This window comes from Cyprinus carpio, chromosome A7 (assembly GCF_018340385.1).
Source record: "Cyprinus carpio isolate SPL01 chromosome A7, ASM1834038v1, whole genome shotgun sequence".
Classification (NCBI taxonomy): Eukaryota; Metazoa; Chordata; class Actinopteri; order Cypriniformes; family Cyprinidae; genus Cyprinus; species Cyprinus carpio.
Genome location: NC_056578.1, coordinates 24,012,263 through 24,035,696, shown reverse-complemented (window position 1 = coordinate 24,035,696; position 23,434 = coordinate 24,012,263). Strand labels below are relative to the sequence as shown.

The 23,434-nt window shown below is 40.5% G+C and overlaps 1 protein-coding gene across 2 annotated transcripts in view; it reads right to left on the bottom strand.

Moving 5' to 3' along the window:
- LOC109064506 (receptor-type tyrosine-protein phosphatase N2-like) overlaps window positions 1-23,434 on the bottom strand; it is a 184,171-nt gene that overhangs the window by 56,684 nt on the left and 104,053 nt on the right. For both annotated transcript variants that reach the window (XM_042760507.1, XM_042760506.1), the window contains one exon: window positions 4,756-4,820. In XM_042760507.1, the coding sequence (XP_042616441.1) occupies window positions 4,756-4,820 (65 nt within the window). The remainder of the gene's footprint in view (window positions 1-4,755; window positions 4,821-23,434) is intronic.

The window sequence follows — 23,434 nt, the reverse complement described above, 5'->3', positions numbered from 1 at the left end:
AGGCTTTTGGGCAGAGAAAAACAGACAGCTGGTTTTGTATGATGATGGACGGTTCTTTTTAAAGCTCTCCTTCCATCACCTCTCTACACCTGGATGTCTCCCACACTTCCCACCAACTGCTAGGCAAAGACTGAGTTAACGATAGGCCTGTGCAGCTGACATAGAGTGTTGGGGATTTAGTCGCTATGGAAACCCCTATCATAGCTGACGTGGGGTGGCAGAGTCACTGTCGCTATGACAACTGGGCCAGCTGACATACAGGTGGTCAGGGGGCGGGTGATATCACCAGGTGTTGTGTGCCCCCGTGACCTCTGGCTGTGATAGAAAGAGGGAAAAAGGTCATGCTTTTCCTATTGCCTTTTATGAGCTATGTATATCTCTTTCACGTTCCCACTCTCATATCCCGTCTTGCTCTCCCTATTTTCCGTTCCCTTTTATTTTTCATCTTTTGTGCATAACCCTGTGTTTCTTCATCCCATCCTCTCTCTCTCTCTCTCTCTCTCTCTCTCTCTCTCTCTCTCTCTCTCTCTCTCTCTCACTTTTTTTATCTTTTAATCAGAGAAGGAGCTATAAAGAGGTTCATCTTTTAACAGGGAGAAAGATATGATATACTGGCCAGCAAATGAGTTCATTAAAACATTAATCAACACATTTATCAACTATCAACTGAAAAAAGAATTTTTCCCCTTCCCTGCTTCCATCACACACTTTTTTGTCTTCTCATCTCTACCAGATTTCACACATATTCAATATATTCTGTATATCGATATGAAAAAATCTCTACTGCCACCCTCTGTATTTGTATTGCGCAGAAAAAAAAATACACCTAGGTACAAATATCAAAACAACAGAGCTCTACATGCAGGAGCTCTATATGACATTCAGACATCACATCAAATAATCATGTCTTCTTTTTAAATGTTGCATGTGCCCACATGGAGGTGTGACCTGTGGAAGGCCTATCGATCCTCCCTCCTTATCTCTGTGACATTTCCTTACCTCAGTCTACATCTACCACAGTCACATCTACCACTGTCATATCAGATCTCTAGCTAAGCACTTCTGCCATTACTTTAGCAGAAGGAAACAGAGAGAGATTTCAGTCATGCGTGAAGTGAGAGCAATCCTATGACTTGATTGGCCCCCATGGGAAGGCATTTTTCTTTTTATTTCTTTTCTTTATTTTTTTCTTTTCCTAGATCAGTCATGGCCCTTTAAGATCTGCTTATGATCCTTTTCCTTTGTCCTACAAGTATACCCATCTTTTTCTCCTTATGCCTTTCATAACCTTTGTCAGTCCACCTACTGTCACACACTTCTGCTAGGTAAATAAGCAGACAAGGTTTTTGTCTTTTTATTTTATTCAGCACTATTCATCTGAGCACATTCAAACAGCTGAGATAACTTCTCTTTCCCTTCCAGCTGAGAGTCCTGCGCCTCCGCCGACCCCTGCAGTGCAGTCGTGATTAAGGCTAATTACCAACAAAACGGGCCAAGATGACAAACTTTAGACAGCAGCCCTGTACTCATACAGCATGGTGAAAATAACTATCAGAGGTGTGTGAGCAGAGAGAATGAGAAAGAGAGGGCCAAAAAGGGTAGTATTATCTTTAGAGCGCTGTAATGAGAGCTCTGGGTTTAAAAAAAAAAAAAACCTTGCTGTTAAAATTAGATTTTAAAAAGGGTCAATATGGATGTTAAACATGTCCAGCAGATCAATCTTATCGTTAATTACTCTTCATTTTTATAAACAACATAATATGTTGTCAGTCGGCGCTGAAAAATGTATACACTCATGAATAGTTTGCAAACATAGTTCTCAAATACGCTCATACCAGTAAAGAATAAAAGCTGTTTCATGACCCTGTCAAATTCAAATAATAATGTTGATGACAAATTTTACTACCAACCCAGCAGTTACAGTGGATGAAAAGATAATGGATGAGATGGAAGAAGCGCAGCTTGTTTTGCGATGTATTCTCTTCTTTGCTTGTTTGTGGCACACATACTGAGGTCTTATGGTCACATTCTCTATTGGAAAGCTCATTTAGACCAGGTTCATAAAGGCTGCCGGCACATCAATACCCTACTTGATTACATTCTCACCTCCGCTGAGAGGCCTCGATGAATATTTATCGATGTGGATGCACACGCACCCTCTCCTTTCATCACATCTGTCCACTGCCCCTCAAAACCTTCTTCACTTAATTTCTTTATGAATATTAAAGGCTGCATTATGTCAGCTCACAGACTGACAGCACTTGAGCTAATCCTGTTATTGTCTTAGCGAGATGGCTGCATCTCTTGCTTAATGTGTCAAAAAACATGCATCCCTTTATTTATTTATTTATTTTCCTCTTTCTATTGTTGTGTTTGTCTTATGTTGGCATGGAGACAACCCTAAGTGGATCGGAAAACAATTTGTGGAGGTGGGAGGATGGGTTATCAAAGTGCTGCTTTCAATAGGAATATGCCTGACGTTAATTCTTGGCAAACAATCAATGCCTGGATTTTCATGTAATGGAAGCGACGTGGCAAACAGCAGAGGGAAAGAAGCTTGAAAATTAAAAACATCTATCTCAGTGATTGTCCAAAGTCACACACACAAAAAAAATAAAATGTTTACATTTGACGACACATGCAAATCATCAAAAATATTCCAACACTTTTTAAAACGCATTCCAAAAAAAGATTTTTAAACTGCTTCCTGCAAATCACTTACTGTCATGTGCTGTGAATGATTAAAACACAACATTTTACCCTAAATACTGTGGATGAATGCACCTTGTTTTCAATGCAGTGCAAGGCTACCGGTGGCAGCTGCTTCCATTATGACCATTATGCTGCTTTTTTGTTATAATATTATTTTCATGTATTATTGTAATCATAAACACACTGGGTTGTAGTGAAAATGGGCTTGGTGTTTACTGCACCTTATTGTTCTTCTTGTTATTTATATAGCTTGTTTCCTAATCTAGATTTCTAAACCCGACAATGAACATGATTTGAGTTTGTGACAAACTGCTTATGATCCTCTATTTTAAGTCACTTTGCAGCTAATGAATCGGAAGTCTCACAAATTTACAGGAAATTACTGACTTGAATGCTGAAAAATAAAAAGAAATTGACGTGACGTGGCCAAGTATGGAGCCCATCTGAATTTTTGCTCTACATTTAACTCATCCTAGTGCACACACACACAGCAGTGAGTGCTGAACAAACACACACAACATGAACACACACCTGGGGCAGGGGGCAGCCATTTTTCCTGCGGTGCCTGGGGAGCAGTTGGGGTTCACCTCCCCGAGAATCGAACCCACAGTCAGACTCTCTAACCATTAGGCCATGACTGCCCCATGAAGTGGATTCTAAATAATTCCATGTCTCTTGTACTCCACTGACAAATTGGTCTATACAGAGCAGTGTTTAAATTTTATGGAAATAAAACAAAAGCAATCCCATATTCTCGATCATTTACAAACATACTGTATGAATTCTCTATTACATTCTCTGAGAAATCAGTATGTAAGTGACACATCATGTAAAATGTGTATTAATTTTAAACCACAAAAAAAGTTTCATCATTGATATTAGCTTAATAAATGTTAATTTACTGAAATCAGCATGAAATCATCATCAAAAATCTAGAATTCATAACACTTCTCTTTCTGACAGTGGTCAAACAGGCAATGTTGCATCAATGCAATTGTTAAGCAGTGCTCAATGGGTCGCTAAAGATCTACCACCAGAACAACACAGACTTAAGGGCAGGTGGTCAATGGGTGTGAGATCAAATGTCCTAGGATAAGAACAGACTCATTCGCTCTGTGTTTCCTTAAATTCTGAGAACAATACAATGATATCCTCTCTGATTATTATCCCAAAAAGCAAAACAGGTTTTCCCATCTTTAATCTAAGATAATCTACCCAGTTGTATATACCTGTGCAGTATAGTTTATGTTTTAAATAGTTTTATGTTTCATGCATCACAGCACTTTTAATCATTTTATAGTAAAGTATCCAGTGAAATTGCCAACTGTCTACGTGTTAGGCAATAGTCTCAAAACATCTCTTTCCATGTATTTGACTGAGATAACTAATAACCATCTGTCCCTCCATCCTCTCTCTCTCTCTCTCTCTCTCTGTTGTGTGGCCGTTTTGATTGACAGAGTATATTTGGCATGTTGCCTCTGCAGCAGACAGCGAATTGAATCAGTGACATAAAGAGCCGCTTAGCTCTATTTAATGGCAATCACAGACATACACACGCACACAGAGAGAGAGAGAGAAAGAGAGAGAGAGATAGATGTATATAAATATATAGCACACAATCACAGAAAGAGGTTTAATGATGTATCCTCATTCCTTCGGGTGTAAGATGTGTTGGGTAACCAAACTGTTGTTAGTCTCCGTTGACTTCCATAGTATGGAAAAAAGGTACTACTAGAAAGGTACTTATTTGTGTTTTAGAAGAAAGAAATTCATACAGGTTTGGAACACCTTGAGGGCGAGTAAATGACAGAATTTTCATTTTTGGGGGAACTATCCGTTTAATGCTGGTGGTGCTGTTGCTAATCCATGAAATTTCATTCTAGAGTTCGATATATACACCATCTATAAAAGAATGCTAAGTTAGGGGACAGATTCTGTGAGTAAAACATGTTCAATAAGGGCTTGCACTCTGGGAAAGGAGGATGTCATCATTGGTGAGGGAGGAAGAGGGGAGAGAAAGAAGACTCCTTTCTTCTGACTTACATCACTCAGTCCAGCCTCAAGTATCTGCAGACCACTCTCCTTCTCCAGCTGTCCTTTCTGCTCAACTGTCAAAGAGAAAAAATGGTGACTGAGTGAGAGCACATCAGAGGGTATACAGCGTGTCATCAGTGCTGAGATGGAGGTGTGTGTGACAGGTGTGCTTGAGCTCATCTGTTGTTTAAAAATTACTTTATATATTAGAAAATACTGAAATACTAAAAAGATATATGAAATGACAAATATCTGTGAGAAACAATCAAGAGGGTCTGAGGAAAATGATAAGTGGGTGTGTAAAATGCTCTTCAGGATTATTAGCACTAAAAAAGGATTTTAGGGACTTTAGTGTATTGCTCCAGGGAGACTGACATCTTCTAAAATACACCAAGCAAAATAGGTTTCAGCCTGAAACATGCGAGTACAAACATTTATCCTACTGTGTGGATCTGGGGGCAGTGGTTAAAAAAGAGCACTGTGTGGTTGCAATAACTGAATTTTCTTAGACCGCTGTGGATGTTGTAATATTTTCAGCTGATGGATCAGAATTCCGGACCTTTTTTCAGTATGTGACTATTTTTAAAGCTTTCAGAGCTTTTGTATTTTATGAAAAAATATGACACCCTGTGTGTGGGCTTTTTTTTGTCAAAAGAAAAAAAAGGATTTGTTTTCAGGTAACAATTTGTCTTTGACTAAGCAGTTGTTTCAGATGATCAGAGATATCTGTTCTTTGGTAACTTCTGAGAACACTAAAATCAGTGGTTCCTTTCAATAATGTTGTTACATGTTTAATCCTTAAACACATAAATAAGGATAACACATACAACAAGTTTTTATCCATGAAAAATGGTAATTATTTGGAAAAACATGGAAATTGTATTTCTTATTCTATTGTTAAGTCCTATTTGTTTGCTTGGTCAGTGGTCTTTCAGAGTTTTAGTTCATTTGCTGTTGTAGACTGGAAGAAGCTTTGAACTAATAATTTAGTGAAGTGATACACAGTTGTCAGACTTAAAACTACTGCATAGCTGTGCATTTACTGGAAAATAATTGCACACCTTAGAATGAGCATTAAATAGCCATGGATATAAACTGTAGCAAATATTCTTTAAGAATTCAACAAAAGTTACCATACATTCTAACCAACACCCTTTTCCTTTATTACTCCATGACTGTCTGGAACACATGATTCTGATGACCAGCTTAGAGATGAAAGCTGAATTTTTGCTCCTAAAATCCATGCACAAAAACATTATTTTTGAATCAGGCCATGCAAATGTATTTACTTTATTATAGCTAGTCACTGGGATAAATCTGTGATAAATCAATTTTAGCATGTAACTTTTATTCATCCTAAGGATGTCTTTGATGTCATGAAGCTATTTTCATTTAGTGGCACCAAAAGCAGAAACTTTAATGTTGACATTCTATATTTTTAAATGAATACTCTGAAACACTGCCAAGTTAATAACTGAGCAAAATACTAATGAGGAAATACTAATATTACCCTCTTTTCCGGTGCTCTGTCTGGTTGTCAAAAAAAAAAAAAAAAACCTGCACAATTAACAGTTTTCAGCAACAAATAGGGCATTAGACTTATTCATTACGAGAGGTGGGAATCTCTCAGTGATTTACTGATCTAAATGTGCGAACAATTACCAGCCATGTTCTATAAGCCATAAAGGAACATAGCACAACACAAGTGTGAGAGTGTGTACACTCTAATAATGTATGTGGATTGAAGCATATTTTAGGATGATAGAATCAAACAAAATGCATTAGTTAAAAAAAGCTTAACATATAAGATGAAACACTTTCTCCTACTTTGATTCTCAGGCAAGTTGCTCTTTTCAAGCACAGCTTTGATAATGCATTTAGAGAGAGAGGGTGAATTAAAAGGCTTTTTACAGATTACACAGAAGGGAAAATAATTATGCAGTGTGGAATTATAATTGACTTTGTTTACTTTGCCGGAGCAGGAACGACAGAGGGAGGAAGCGGGGTTAAGAGGCAGTACTGAGATAGTGGAGAGAGAGAAAGATATATAAGAAAAACAGACCGTCAAACACGCAGGAAGATAAGGCAAGAAAAGTGTGAAAATAAAATGGCGATGCAAGGAAGCCAAGGTGAAGAATCTGGACATTCCGAAGAAATACAGAACAGAATGAGTTGAGCAGAAAGAAAAAAGAGAGAGAAAGACTTCTTTAAGTGCCCCCAGATGGCGTCTATGCTAATGACACCAGCTGAGTTGGTCTCCGAAGCTGGTCTTGTCTGCTGGAGATTCTTTAATTAGGATTTTAATCTATCCAAGCCCATTCCTCTCGCTGTACACTCTTAATGCTACATTCCATATGATTAAGCACGATGCCTCAGAACAATCAACAAGCGGCTCATCTCTCCTTACATCACCGTCTGTCTGTCTTTCACTCATCAAAGAACTCCTTCTCCCACTCTCCCGCCTGTGACAGCATTAAAGCCCGGTCTCTATAAACAGGTGTATGTGTGTGTGTGACAGAACGAGAATGAGGGAGTGTGTGAACTAAAGTGCCTATCAGCTGCTGCGGTTGAGAGAAAATGAAAGACACTTTTTTTAGTGTCTGGGTCTCAAATACAGCTGAGCTATTCTGCACCACAACATCACTTCTTGAGACAGAGATCATCCAAGCTCGCTAAACATATATCACTGCCATATAAATACTTTTTTTTGTTGTACAGGGACAGAAACAGAGGCGGCAAATATTCTCTCTGCTTTACAAATAATAATAATAATAATAATAACTTCACCCCTAAACTGAGTATTAAAAATGTCCAAACAAGAGTCATGTGATGCAACCAAAATCCAGAAAATTAAACCATAAAACAGGAACTGGTCACATGGAGAAGACCCATGCAGACCCTATTGACTGTGTCAAGGTCAAAGTCTTACAATATCATATAATTTGACCTTTGTTTGGGCAAGTTCAGGTTTTTAAAATATCATGAGCCATTTTTTAAATCAGAAATAATGAAATCATGATAAAAAAAAAATCTCTTTAAAAAAAATATCTTAAAAATATTTTAATTTCACTACTTGACATCTTTAAAGTATTAATTCTTTTTTTTTTAAGTGATTAAAAATTTAACATGAAACAAACATGACTACAAAGAGTATGGTGAACGTGATTTCACCAAGAACAACATTCCAATCAACCAATCAGAATTGAGATCTAACTTTTCAGGAAATATCTGTTTTAGGCTTAAAATTAGGGTTAGGTGCTTCTACACCCTTGTTAATCAGCTATCAGTTCCCACTGATTTTAGGAATAACTTATGGGTAGGAATTGGGTTAAAGCTATATTTTTGGACAATAATGTTGATCCAGGATCAACAAAAGATGTTAATCTAGGAACATGTCTTACTTGGCAAAATCACAGTAACCAAAGAGTATATTTCTAAGCACATGTGTTTTGATATTTTTTTTTTTAAAGGAGATTTTTAAAAAGATATTTTTACTTTTCTTTATCATGGCCAATCTTATGTCACTGACCCATTTTTGTTAATGAAGTACCTAGATAATGTTAAATAATTTAAAGGAATCTAACTAAATCATACATATTTCAGTTTCACAACTAGGAATTTAGACTATATTCACATATGGCATACAAGAAGAAATACTGGGCCACTATCCATGATTTGCTAATGTGTTTTCTCCATAGAGTACTGAAGAAATGCTAAATGAGAGCAAATGCAGCCATGTTAACAAACATGCCTTCTCACATTGCATATTCACACATGAGGGACTAAATCTCACTCTCACCTGCGCTGAGCTTTGACCCACTCTTGCGAATGAAACTGCACCCAGGTTAACCTTGTGTCACAGCCAATCCCCAGAACCCCTCAGAGTCTCCATTTATTAGAGCTTAGAGACTGTGGAGGCCTCCTCCATCCACTTTGCACTCAGGCCTGTCTGCAGCCACTTTAAATGTAAATGAAAGGCTGGGGACAGAGTCAGGGAGCCTGAGCGTTTCTCAGGGGAAAGGGACTGCATGAGGGTAAGATGCCCTGCTTTTCAAAAAAATAAAATAAAAAAATGCCTCATGAAGGTTTGTGTTTTGTTGCATTTAGGACTGTATGCTGGATTTGGATGAGGTTCAAAGGTAATGAAAGATAAACAGAGAAAAGATCTGTCCACAGATGATGAAAGAAGATAGCAGCCAAATGATCAGGAGCGGTGGTGGTCTTGCAAAGCTGCCATGAAGAGCAAATAATGAGGCCTTTAAAAATGAAACATATTTTCATCAGATTTCATACATGACATTTGTCATATTGACAAATAAAAATATAGTAAATAACATAAGCCCATTTCAGAGCAGTATGTGAATTACAATCTGTTTCACACACACACACAAACAAATTCTGGAAACTGCATATTTTATTTTGTAAAAAATTGTCCCGACATTCCAAATTATTCAAGACAGCCCATGGAAACATGTGTCAGGCTCGATTTTCAAGTTGTTTTTCAACTGGTTTTAATTGGCAATTGTATCAGTCACTACGCTTTTATTCCAGATATGCATTTCTTAATGTACCAGCTGTTCCAACACCTCAGTTGTACTAATACATCATGTTTTTGAAAGTCCTCTCAAAGACATAAATAGCCAATTTAAATGCATTTAAAATTAATTTGAAATGTTTTGTTTTGATTTTTGATTAGAAATTGATCGATGGTGAAAGTTTTGGCTCCCTCAACCTCTCCGCATATTAAGCCAAGACCAGTGTAAATTTTTATATCTCTACAAATTTAAACAGTTAAACTGAAACAGATCTATCAATGGTACCATTTGTGTGATGGTATGTAAGTTCCAAAACTTGGTTGTAAATGTAAACAACAATTTATATCCAAAGATTCATTGGACAGGGAACAAGGACAGCCTGTTCGACTGGCTCTGAATCAAGCTTGATTTGCCTGTGGGTTTTGAACCAGGGGATTTTATCTAAACCACACTACTCATCAGAAACAAGTGCTACTTCTCTCTCTACACTTGTCCTGCAAAAGTCAAGATGTCTGAAGGACTTTTGGAAATTGTGGCCCACTTTAAACAGAAAGTTGAGCATGACAGTAAAATGTAAACAAGTCAACAGAACTTATTGACCTGATAAAGACTGGGCTGTGAATATATGTACAGTGCGTGTCTGATTAATTAACTTTGGTCACTTTAGTGACATTGTTCAGTTTCACTAAACAAGTTCTAGCATTTATAGTTGTGTATGTTTTTTATACTGATGGCAATGGCATATTCAAACAGCACTTTACTATAATGTCATAATTTTATGCAACTATATTTTTTAAAGAATACATTTTGCAACACAAACTTTATTTGTTTATTATCATCCTATACTGAGCTGAGGCCTGTGTGCATCTATTTAATTTTACAGAGGAGAGGAAGAGTGACATTGTGTATGTAATGAGGGCCATCCCATCATGTCTTTCCCCCGATCTGTTCGCAAAAATATGATGCCGTTTGAGGATGACAGAAAAAAAGCATTTTCTATAAAGTGCTCATGGATCTTTTAATTTCACATCCTTATCTCATCACCCACGTTCCTCTGCTCACCTATTCACCCAATCAATCCATCCCTCTCCATGGCTGCCAATGAAAACGGCTACAAGCAGAGAGATGATGACAAGTGCCTGCCCGACATGGCTATATCCGTTATCGAACAATCACTCCAGAATTAAAGCAGACATCATGACATTGCCAAACACACCACATACTGTATGAAGCCTGTCTATATGTATCTATCACAGAGAATGAGAGAAAAACAAAAAGAGAGAGACAGAGAGAGAGGTGGGATATATGAGGGATGCTTGTTTTTCAGGCAGACGGGCAGAAAATGTTTAGCAAATGTCATTCAATTAGCAGACAGAATTTCGTCAACTAGGAGTTAAAAACAAAAAATGCAGATTCTAAAAGTGAACAGCATAGGATGGAGTAGACCACAATCCTTGCAAGAAATTCATGAAATCGTCTCGGTTACGTATGTAACCCTCGTTCCCTTAAGGAGAGAATGGAGACGTTACGTCAGTGACTGACAAATTGGGATCTCGCTAGAGAGACGAATCGCCTTTGAGTGTTAACAAAACAAGCCAATGAATGTTGGCGTGCGAGATTTGCATCGCGCACCCCTCCCCGCAGCACGGGTATATAAGGAGAGAGCGTGCAGTCGCACATTCAGTTTTACGCTGAGGAGCCGTGACAGTGTGCCTCGGCCGTACAGTGGTGGTACAGCAACTGTGGCGACGTAATGTAACGTCTCCGTTCCCTTCTTCAGGGAATGAGGGTTATATACATAACCGAGATGTTCCCTTTCAGTCAGTCACGTTCAACATTACGTCAGTGACTGACGAATTGGGATTTGATGGAAAGTGCCACTATTGCTGACCCCCTCCAGTGTATGGAAGTCCCTGCGGTAGACTCAGCCCGCCTGGGGTGAGATCACTATGCAGCAGAGACGGCAGAGAAATCTCTGCCAGGAAAAAGACACTGGCTTAACGTGAGGGAAGCCGTACGTTGGAAGAATACACATGTGGGATCACCCGAAGGGGGAATTACTACACACGGGCACCTAGCCCAGCACAAGGGCTGACCTTGGGCATACACAAGAGTGCTGGACCTGGTATCTGGTGCTCTGCCACGCCTGACTGCCGAGGGTGCGGGAGGAACTTCAACAGGGTTCGCCAAGAGGGAAACTGAACTGCGTAGCACCTAAGCACACGTATCTGGTACGTAGAGGGGAATGGCGCAGCAAGAGTGATTGACACCGAGCCGGTCCAGCATTACCGGCCATCTGAGGTGAGTACACGAGAGTACACAGGCTCTACAAGAAGATTATAGAATCTCGCAAACGTGTTAGGTGTCGCCCAGCCTTCAGCTCTACAGATGTATGCTATCAAGGCCCCGTGCCAAAGCCCAGGAGGAAGCCACAGCTCTTGTAGAGTGTGGTCTCATTCCAAGGGGGCACAGTAAGCGATGGGCCTGATATGCTAAGACTATAGCCTCCACTATCCAGTGGGCAAGTCTTTGTTTGGAGACAGTCTTTCCCTTCTGTTGTCCTCTGAAGCAGACAAAGAGCTGGCCTGAGGTCCTGAAGCTCTGCCTGCGGTTCACGTAAATGTGCAAGGCGCGAACGGGTCTGCCTTCTCCTGGGGCAGCACTTGCAAGTTCACCACCGGAAAGGCATGATGGGAACTTTGGGCACGTATCCAGGCCAGGACAACGTGAGAGTTGGCCGGCCCGAATTCAAGGCACGTATCGACGACCGAAAATGCCTGCAGGTCCCCGACCCTCTTGACCAAAGCCAATGCAGTGAGGAGCACTGTCTTCAGCGACAGAAACTTAAGCTCTACTGACTGCAGAGGCTCGAAGGGCTCCTGCTTCAAGGCCAAGGGGAGATCCCAAGAAGGTACCAAGTGAGGGCGCGGAGGGTTCAGCCTCCTTGCACAGCGTCTGTGCGAGAAGGCTCACTGGGGGAAAACGCATACTTGCGTAGACCCCAAGGCCAGCTGTGTGCCAGCGCATCCGTGCCGAGGGTCCGTGCCGAGGGGATATCGGAGAGTCCAAGAAGCGGTGCTTGTCAGACTCCCTCATATCTGCCAGGGTAGAACAGCTGGCAGTGGGACGTGTCCGGAGAGGCAAACAGGTCTACCAGAGCGTCCCTGAAGCATCTCCAGATCAGCTGGACTGTCTCGGGGTGGAGTCGCGGGCTGACGTGATAGCTCGTCGGCTGCACGATTAAACTTGCCTGGGAATGAATGCCATTGTGAATGCCACGAAGCGACCTCAGATGCTTGTGACTCCAAAGTAGGAGATGGTGGGCGAGTTGCGACATGCGACGGAAGCGTATACCGCCCTGGTGGTTGATGTACACAACGGTCGCAGTATTGTCCGTCCGGACCAGTATGTGCCTGTCGCGAAGCCTCTGCTTGAAGCGGCGTAGAGCAAGTCATACTTCCAGCAACTCTAGGCACTCTCCGTTCTCCCAGAAGGAGGCAACGCAGCCTAATCTTCATCTCCAGAGCCTGGCTCGTCTCCCGATGCAGTGATCGACATCAGGTCATCTGCTGGTGGGCCGTATGAAGTGCTGGGCCCCGTCCTGTCCGAGGCACCAGCATCCGCATCACGGTACACCAGAGGGTACGATGCGCTGGAGGAGTGAGGGGCCCGTGGACACTTGCTCGGCGGGGAAGCCTTCACTGTGGCCCTCAGATCACCCTGGCGATGAGCCAAAGTAGTCCTCCTCTGGGCAGAGGAACTAGAACGGGGCATGGGGAGGGGGACTCCTCCTCGTTTTACGAAGAGGAGCAGTGATCGCAACACCGCAATGTTCATATTACCGCAATGGGAATATGACTCATCCACGAACGCTGCCTCTCCGTGATCGATCATGACCATCAGATGGAGCCAGAAAGCAACCACATCCAGAAAGTGAGTGAAAAGACATCTTTAAAAAGACACCCCGTCACTCATGGAGCTCTTTTAGTAATTGCTCTTTTAGATTTTGTGAGAACAGCGAAGTGTTGAAGTGCCCAGGAGGAGTTGCAGCGTGACCGCAGAATGGGAAGCTGCAGCATGCCGAGATCAAAGCAACAGCACTGGCAACCCCTGCTGACGCGCCGTAACACCAACACTCAACCGTCAAAAGGCTGTCTTGATGACACTCTGCTCAGGAAGCTGAAAGGCTTGCCTCCAAAGCGAAAAGCTGAATGTGCGACTGCACGCGCTCTCCTTATATACCCGCGCTGCAGGGCGGGGTGCGCGACGCAAATCTTGCACGCCAACATTCACTGGCTTGTTTTGTTAACACTCGAAGGCGATTTGTCTCTCTAGCGAGATCCCAATTCGTCAGTCACTGACGTAATGTTGAACATGACTGACTGAAAGGGAACTCATTAAAACAGATTGTGTGAATTCAAATTATGCAACAAGCCACGAGAGGCTATGCGTGACAGTGATTCATCACTTCTGTTCTTTTATTCATGGTAAAATCACATAGTCTTAAGTCCTTAACAGCAAAATATAGCCTGATCTGGAAATCAGGTGGAAATGCACAAAAACAGACAATGTCACAATATTGACAACATATAAAATGTTACAGCATACACAGCTTTAAATAATAAAAAATATTCCTAACTATATTTGCATTATAAATATATTCACATAGCTACATTTGACTATTTTCTACTAATCCATTGTCAGAAATGATCTGTGGTGCATTTCCCGTACAACAATGTAACTCGCTGATTAACCATCATAGTACGATGCATTTTTGTTGAAACGAACTCGCAAGTTACGACTGTTTCCCGAACACGGTCGCATCTCCTTCATTTGAACCACATTAGTTCAACAACATAGGGCCATTGTTAATGACATCGCACACATGTGGTGGAGGAATAACTTCTGCTATTTAACTGATTAGACATCTCTAAGATGCTGCTGTATTGAACATGGCACCTGATGACTAATTTACTATTTTTTTGTTCCCTGTCATTTGATGTTTGATTCATTGCGGGTTTCCTCTTACGTCATCCCCCGGAGTTCCCTTAGGTATTTATGCACATGCGTACTCTTCAAAAATGGCGATTTTAGAGGACACGCAAAAATACATCGATTAAAATGCATTTATATTAGATAGAATGGAATATATAGATTGTACTGCATGTTAGCTTGCTTATTGTGCCCAAGATCATATTTATTTAAGCCCATATCCCTTGCTAACAAGAAACTAGTCTTCTAACGAGCTCTCAAGAGCTGTGGCTCTGACCACGCAAGTTTGTGACGCTGTTTGCGAATGTTCGTTTGAACTATGGTTTCAGGAAACACAGTGTAGCGTGAACCAGACAAATTAAAGATTCGATCGGGAGCCTGGTTGAAACATGAGCCGAATTCCACAGAAAGGCAGGATGTTGTAAATCAACTCCCAGCACCACAGTCTGATAACCGACTCTTTCACAGAACAGCTTTCAACATTAACACCATTAGAACAATTATTGACAATTTCAATTCGAAGAAGAGATTGTCTAATTTGGGGCAAGTAATCGAAGAGATGGACAGTCTGAGCCTCACATGTAAAGCCATGACAGAGAAAACAAGATCGTTGGATTGACTTCCCCCCACCTAGCAAAACCAGACTGAAATTCCTAAGGAGACCTGTTAACCCCTCTGGTCTCCACAGGACATATCCTTACTCCCCAGAATGGCACAGAGAATGCCTTCCAATGCATATATGCACCAAAATGAACTCAAAAAAGACTTCTAAATGGATATCAGTCCATTGCTTAACTCCATATCATTTATGGTAACCGACACATTTGATTTTAATGTTTCTAATCACTTATTGTGTATGTCTTTATAAATAACTCTTGAATAGCTTAAGGGATCATATTCATGTTTAGTATGTGTGTGTTCGAATATTCTTGCTTGAAACGTTTCTGACCATTAGTTATTTGTCAAATGTATCATATTCTTGTTATAGGAATCATGTCCAAATTATACCCTGCAAGAGCGGGAAAATTCGGACCTCGTGCTTGATAAGATAACATATGATTTATGAATGGGTGGGACAAACAATGCAACACACGAGAAAAGACAATATCTAATTGGTCAAGACAACATTTGAGGTGTGGCCAAAAGGCCAGTTTAAATACTCAGGACACCATCAAATTTTGCTTTTAGTTTTTAGCTTTTGTCAAGCTTTTGCTATCAGTCATGCCGGCTTTTAGCTTTGCTTGTAGTTTAGCTTTTAGTCATGCTTTGTCATCACTTTTAGCGTTCTTCGAGCGCCGTTCCAGCGTGCTTCGGCCTGCACGCCTGCTGCTACTTAGCCACAATGAGAAGAAACACTACCTAGTCTCGTCAAACTTTACTTCTTTTCTTTTCCGTTTGAGAGTTTCGTGTTCTGAGTTAAGTTTTGTAACGCCGTGTCTCCGAGTCTGACCTCGCATGCCCGTCTGAAACTTCAACCAGCCCACAACTCTGCATCTTCAGCCAACGCCCAACCACGGGCTTCCCAAGACGTCACTTCAACGACTACTGAACTTCCAGCCAATCAGCAACTTCGGGAAACCCCCTTTTCAGCGACAACAAAAGGGAACCCCGTTAAACAGGCAACGCAAGTAACCTCCAGACTCACATCTGTACTGGTGTTATCTAATATGATTTTAACCTCATTGAGGAACTCAGTGCGAGGGTTAATTAAGTGATTAAATGGTTGTTCATGTCTATGCAATTTCACGTATTGCTGTAAACTTGGGATTTCACATTTTCATTCTCTTAAACTCACTCTTTCCTAACGTTCTATCCTCCTGCAACTTGTGTGAATGTGTGAGTGCGTGTGCTTATGTGTTAGATTAGTTTATATGTCTTAGATTTATCTAATAAAGCCTTATTTATATTGAAAAAGAGAAGTATCTTGTGTTTTGTGCTCACAAGTTAATGTCTTAAACTGCCGATCTTGTTACTGTGCTAATTAATAGTGTTTTCACTATACTTTGGATATTAATATCCAGCGCAGATTTGATGTTAAACGGCTCGTTCAGTGAATCGCTGGCCGTTTCAGTGATCAGCCGTGAAACAGTGATTCTGTTCAAATTCCCTTTAAAATCTTAAATGATTCCCTTTGAGCTAAATTGACCTGTTTCCCTTACAACAGACTCGTTGAACTATGTTGGTAATGACGGAACTTGCGACCATAGTTGGCTAACAATGCTTTACAGAAACGCACTCCTTGACACTCCAACACTGTAGGTTGGGGTGCTCCACCTGAATACTGGTTACCACCTGCAATAAAAAGAAATAATTGTGACAATGCAGTGTGTAGCCACAACTTGACGCACAAAATCATATCAGAGGAGATGACAGGCAAAAGCATGACACTCTACTAGGGGTGTGCACAAATAGTCAAATATTCTATTTGCAATAAGTATTCGAAAAATAAAAACACTATTCGAATTTCGCTAAAATGTTGCTTTGCTGGCCGTAAATGCAGTAAATCCCTGATAAATCCTGTGCAAGCAAACTTTGTCAAGTGAATTATTTAGGGAAGTCGTGGCCTAGTGGTTAGAGAGTTTGACTCTTAACCCTAAGGCTCAGGCCAGCAATACCATGACTGAGGTGCCCTTGAGCAAGTACCGAACCTCCAACTGTTCCCCGGGTGCTGCAGCATAAATGGCTGCCCACTGCTCTAGGTATGTATTCACGATGTGTGTGTGTTCACTGCTGTGTGCGTGCACTTTGGATTGGTTAAATGCAGAGCACGAATTCTGAAAAATGAGGAATCATGAAATACAAACACCGGAACAATGTGATCAGTTGAATGAAGAAAATCCGCGGCACATCACTGCATTCACTACTGCAGGTAGGCACAGATGTACCCCGAGCGAGCCGAGAAGACCAGTCAATTTCTCTACAGCATGCTTTATAGCTGTTTTTTCATTCGCTCTGCGTTAAATGCTTTTTTCTGTGCATTTTTCAATTTTTTTTTGCACACAATGTTTAATGTTTTCAAATGGAAAAAAACACAGGATATAATGTATGAGCTTGTTGTGATAAGATTGTTTGATTAAAAAAATCTTTCTCATTAAATGTCATTTAAATAAACGAATATTGTTAAATATTAAATAAACGAATATATTTTTTATGAGCTCAAATATTCGAATGCAATATTTTTGAAAAATGCCCATCCCTGCTCTTTACTTCTACCCGAAAAAAGTTAACTTGCCAATGTAGGAGTTTTTGGGCATTTTTTTGAACGTTTTTGTATAATTATGGTTACAAAATCTCGCTACACTCATATTTTGACTGTGATTCATTGGTAAATAAATAACCAATTTTTACTGACAGTGATTTTCTTTTTAATTTCTATAGGTTTTACAATAACATTATTGTGAATTCCTTTGCTCACAGTGACCATGAAGTGAAAAAATGGGACAACATAACAGCCCTAATATGCAATATGTATTTACTAACAAGTAAATAAATACGTTTTATGGTTTCTGAGAAAGACAGAAACTTGCAAAATTTATCACAGATGTGTGATTTTTAGTGTTGTACAGTTGCTCCAAACATGATTCATCCAAGCTGTATTTAGACATTAAGACTATTTCATAAACAGAAGAAAACCCACAGACATTACAGACAGATGTTCAGGAGTTGAATCCCCACCCTCTAAGCCCAAATAGGTGTGTTTACAGGCACATCGTCTTAATTCAACCCTTTCATTCAACATGAAATGACGGTCTTGCTTCATTTGTATCATGGTCACAGGGCTTGTTGTGTCTCAGGAGGAAAAACAAGCACAAATTCAAGCCGCTTTCTCCCCCCAACCATTTTAAAAAGCGACCAATCATCTCTCCTCCTGCAGTAATGCATCTCGTCCTGATGTATTTCAGTGGTGATATGACATTGTGCTGGCCTGCCTTTGATAAGCCTATGAGATGGAATCAAAGCAAGAAACCTTCTGCTCTGTGTCCACCAATGAATATTAGAGAGAAAATTAGATGTGATAGTGGAAGTACGCAAAAGAGTGAAAGCTTGAAAGAGAAAAAGATAGGGGGAGAGACAGAAAGAGAGAGAAGGAGAAACAAAGAAAGGTGCGGAATGAAAATGGAAGGGCAGAAAGAGGGACGAAGAGACGGAGATGAAAGGGGAGAGAGACAATAAGATTAAGCAACTATGACAGATGAGAGGTGCAGCAACAAAGAGCTGGTGTTTGAGCAAGCAGCTGATCAGTTAGCAACAAGCCACACAGACCGTCTTACATCTCACAGTCACATCTCAGCCTGCAGATCTGTGCTGTTTGGTCTGGAGAAAACATTGAAATACAGCCTCACCCAGAGAAATGTCAGAAAAATAAGAGTCAGTAGTTTAATATATGGTTAATGCAGCAGTGTTCTGGTCATATGCAGTCAGAGCTAGATGCAAGTAAAAAATTGGATATGTAATGGCTGGAACTGCAGGTTGCCGCCATACTTTAGAATCAAAACTGTTCAATAGTTCAAGGCCACATTAATGGTATTTAGCTCTGAATGCAAAATCCAGGAAACAGTGAGCAGATCCGGATCAGAATTTTGGCAACAGGCAAAGTAAGCAAACTGCTTGGTGCAAACCAGTCAACTAAATACACAATCACTAAAGAAACTTGTTCACACCCATGTTTTCATGCTTTTTATTTAAAGAACTGAATCATACTGGCATTAGAGAAGACAGGGTAAGATGCTCCCCGAGGTACCTTAAATTTTTCTCTTGATCATAAACAGCACAAACCTCATCTTAACACATTTAATGGCACTCTTCTTAATGTTTTCATTTCATTTGAACATCAACATCTGTAAGATTTAATCAGTCAAAACACTACTGAATTTTATCTGATTAAATTGTGTCTCTGAAAAATCTGTGACATTACATTTATTATTTTAAATAAAGATTTTTGTGGAAACAATGTTTTTAGAATTGTGAAAAAAAAATAGACTTTATTTTGAAGTGAAAAGATAAAATTAAAATTCAGCCCTCATATTCAGCCCTCCGACTCTACCTGCGTGACTCCAATGAGCAAAGACACTGACAAGGCACATTAGTATCTAAGGTTGGGAATCGAAAATGATTCTGATTACAGAATCAGATACTTAAAGGGTTAGTTCACCCAAATATTAAAATTATGTCATTAATGACTCACCCTCATGTCGTTCCAAACCCGTAAGACCTCCGTTCATCTTCGGAACACAGTATAAGATATTTTAGATTTAGTCCGAGAGCTTTCTGTCCCTCCATTGAGAATGTATGTACGGTATACTGTCCACGTCCAGAAAGGTAATAAAAACATCTTCAAAGTAGTCCATGTGACATCAGAGGGTCCGTTAGAATTTTTTGAAGCATCGAAAATACATTTTGGTCCAAGAATATCAAAAACTACTACTTTATTCAGCATTGACTTCTCTCCCGGGTCTGTTATGAGCGCGTTCACCTCACATCCGGTTTCGCGAACGAATCACTCGATGTAACCGGATCTTCTTGAACCAGGTTCACCAAATCGAACTGAATCGTTTGAAACGGTTCGCGTCAACAATAAGCATTAATCCACAAATGACTTAAGCTGTTAACTTTTTTAACATGGCTGACACTCCCTCTGAGTTCAAATAAACCAATATCCCGGAGTAATTCATTTACTCAAACAGTACACTGACTGAAACGAGCCAGATAACGAACGAAACATTGACTCGTTCTCGAGTCAAGAACCGTTTCTGTCGGACGCGCGTCCGATTCGAGAACCGAGGAGCTGATGATACTGCGCATGCGTGATTCAGACTGACACACAGCACGTCTGAACCGAACTGGCTCTTTTGGTGATTGATTCTGAACCGATTCTGTGCTAATGTTATGAGCGCGGGTAAACCCAAGGCTTGAATCAAGGGCAATCATCGCCAATGAACTCATTACATCGAGCGCAAAAGAACTGGTGAACCGTTTTCGGCAACCGGTTTATTGAATCAAACTGTCCGAAAAGAACCGGTTCGCGGGAGAAGAACAGAACTTCCCATCACTACCGGTGATCCGAAAACCGATGCAACCGGTTCTTGACTCGAGAACGAGTCAATGTTTCGTTCGTTATCTGGCTCGGTCATCAGTTCAGTCAGTGTACTGTTTGAGTAAATGAATTACTCCGGGATATTGATTTATTTGAACTCAGAGGGAGTGTCAGCCATGTTAAAAAAGTTAACAGCTTAAGTCATTGGTGGATTAATGCTTATTGTTGACGCGAACCGTTTCAAACGATTCAGTTCGATTTGGTGAACTGGTTTCAAGAAGATCCGGTTACATCGAGTGATTCGTTCGCGAACCGGATGTGAGGTGAACGCGCTCATAACAGACCCGGGAGAGAAGTCAATGCTGAATAAAGTCGTAGTTTTTGATATTTTTGGACCAAAATGTATTTTCGATGCTTCAAAAAAATTCTAACGGACCCTCTGATGTCACATGGACTACTTTGAAGATGTATTTATTACCCTTTTGGACGTGGACAGTATACCGTACATACATTCTCAATGGAGGGACTGAAAGCTCTCGGACTAAATCTAAAATATCTTAAACTGTGTTCCGAAGATGAACGGAGGTCTTACGGGTTTGGAACGACATGAGGGTGAGTCATTAATGACATAATTTTAATATTTGGGTGAACTAACCCTTTAAGGTCAGGAATCAGATACTTGTTAATAAAAATAGTATAATATCTGTGATAGCTAAACATATTGCAAGAGAGGTGTAACCACCAACATGACAAAGCACTTTAATTTAATAGATCGTTAAAGATCGCAAACACGATTCAAACACCAGTGTGATTCTATTCCTAAATTACAATAATTTGTCTGTTTCATTACTCAACCTTTGACGTGTGCATTCAGTGTTGTGATCACTTGTTGGTTCGTCCATGCAGAGTATGATCACATCAGTGTGATTTGAACATTTAAATTTGTGTTCACACTGCTGTTGACCTAAAGTGAGCAGCTGCCATCTGATATCAATGAAACTGCTTTACAATCTTTTCAACCACGTAATATCATTATTTCTGTGTTACAAACATTCAAACCACAGAAGTGCTGGGATAAAAGTTTAGAGTTCAGATATAAACTCTGATGTGTATGGTAGTGATTAAAATAGAGTAAATCACCTTTTTAAAGTAATTTGACACTTCAAATTAAGATTTGTCGATTACATTGTTACGCCAGTAGGTGGCAAAAAGGGGCTGTTAAAATGTATTTGTCTCTGAATCATTCAAGAGATTCTTTTAAGAACGCTGATTCATCCAGTAAAGAAACAAGTGCATCCTGAGTGAGTCATTGAATCATTTATATATTAATTACTTGTGATTTTGTTTAGTTGTCTAATGTTTTTTTCTTCAGAATCATGAGAGAACCACAACATCCATTGGGGGAAAAAAAAGGGGGGGGAGTACTGGTACTGAGTACTGGTCTCCTTATTTCCAAAAGCTGGAAATACCTCACATGCTCTTAAAACTTTAACAATACTTCCTTTGAATTTCATGCTATTACAGTCACACTCCCTCTAAAAATCCACATTATTTAACATCCTCCAGGTCAGCAGGGCAACTTTCTAGAAGAATTGGAGATGCTGCTGTCCTCATTTGCTGAGGATGGCAGCCTTGTAGTACTTTTTGGTGACTTCATTATCTACCTTGAGAAGCCACATGCTGCTGACTTCCACTCTCTCCTAGCCTCCAACACCACAGGTGCCCATAAATTAGGTAACCAACTCGATCACATGCAATTGTATCACAGATAATATCTAGGTCAAACCCTTTCATGTCTCAGATTATTTCATTATTACTTTTAATCTACATTTAACTTAGTCCTCACCACCAACCCCTCTGCCAGTTTCGTTTAGACGAAACCTAAGGTCTCTTCCTCCTTCTCGACTTTCCTCTGTGGAATCATCCTCTCTTCCAAACCCCACACACTTCTCATCATTTGATGCAAATTATGTCATTATATGCCTAGACAATATCTGTCCTATTTCCTCAGACCAGCACATGCTACTTCCTCCAACCCCTGGTTAACCGAAGTGCTCTGCAAGCATCGGACTAAACTCAGGGCAGCGGAGAGAAAATGGTGCAAGTCAAAAGATTCAGATTTAGTAGATATTAGAACTCACCTAATACATACTCCAAAAGAATGGTCCTTTGAGCCGGATCTGGCATTTCTCCTAGACAAAGAATTGATCAGTAGCAACATGCAACCAGAAGAAGCGTCTGCACAGATTGTAAGACCCAAAAGTCAGGTCCATCCTCCTGCCTACCTTAAAGACTTTGTCCTCACGACTGTACGTCAAAGACAAGTCAATCAGCCAGTATTGCCTTACAACACAGCATGCACAAGGCCTTGGAGATGCTGCAGAGAGCATCCCTTCACCTTATTCAAGAGTATCGAGTCCTATAAGTCAAGGTCAATGGGACACATTGGATGGATGGTCTACGAGAAGGAACCTCCCTTTCAGAATGTGTATGACACTAAACGCAGCAACTTTGTCCCAGTTACACCCCAATACAGCCTATTCACCATCCTCAACCTTCTCCGTTTCACTGGTCATGGAAAGTGAACCAGCCTGCTCCTTTAAAGTCCCTGTAAAGTCAAATTTAAGTATGTGTTCTGAGTTTGTCATACCACAGAAAAATGTGTTATTAGCCACCCAGCAAAATTTGAATGATAAAAAAGCCGGTAAATATATAAAATAAGCTATCAAAATCTCGAAAAAATGAGCAGTAGTCTCAGCTCTCAAACGCTGGGGGCATGTCCGCTGGCTGCGCTGAAACCATGCCCACTCGCGGGAAAGCTGCAGTCCCCACACTCAACTGTCACCGCTACAGCCGGAATGGATGCTCCTAACAGCTTAATTGGTTAGTGACGAAGGCATAGCTAGCAAACTGTAGGCTGTAGTAAGTAACGGTATGACAGTAACTCGCGGTTGAGGAGCGAACTGATGCGAATGTGCTCTATTTATATTGTTACGGGTGGGCCAGGATCTCAGGGGGACGCAGTGCATCATCAATCCCCCGTTTTAGCCCCGCCCAAAAAATCCAGATCAAAGCAATGGTGAGAAACTGTTTAAAGGTCTAACTCCACAATTCAGTGTTTTACAAT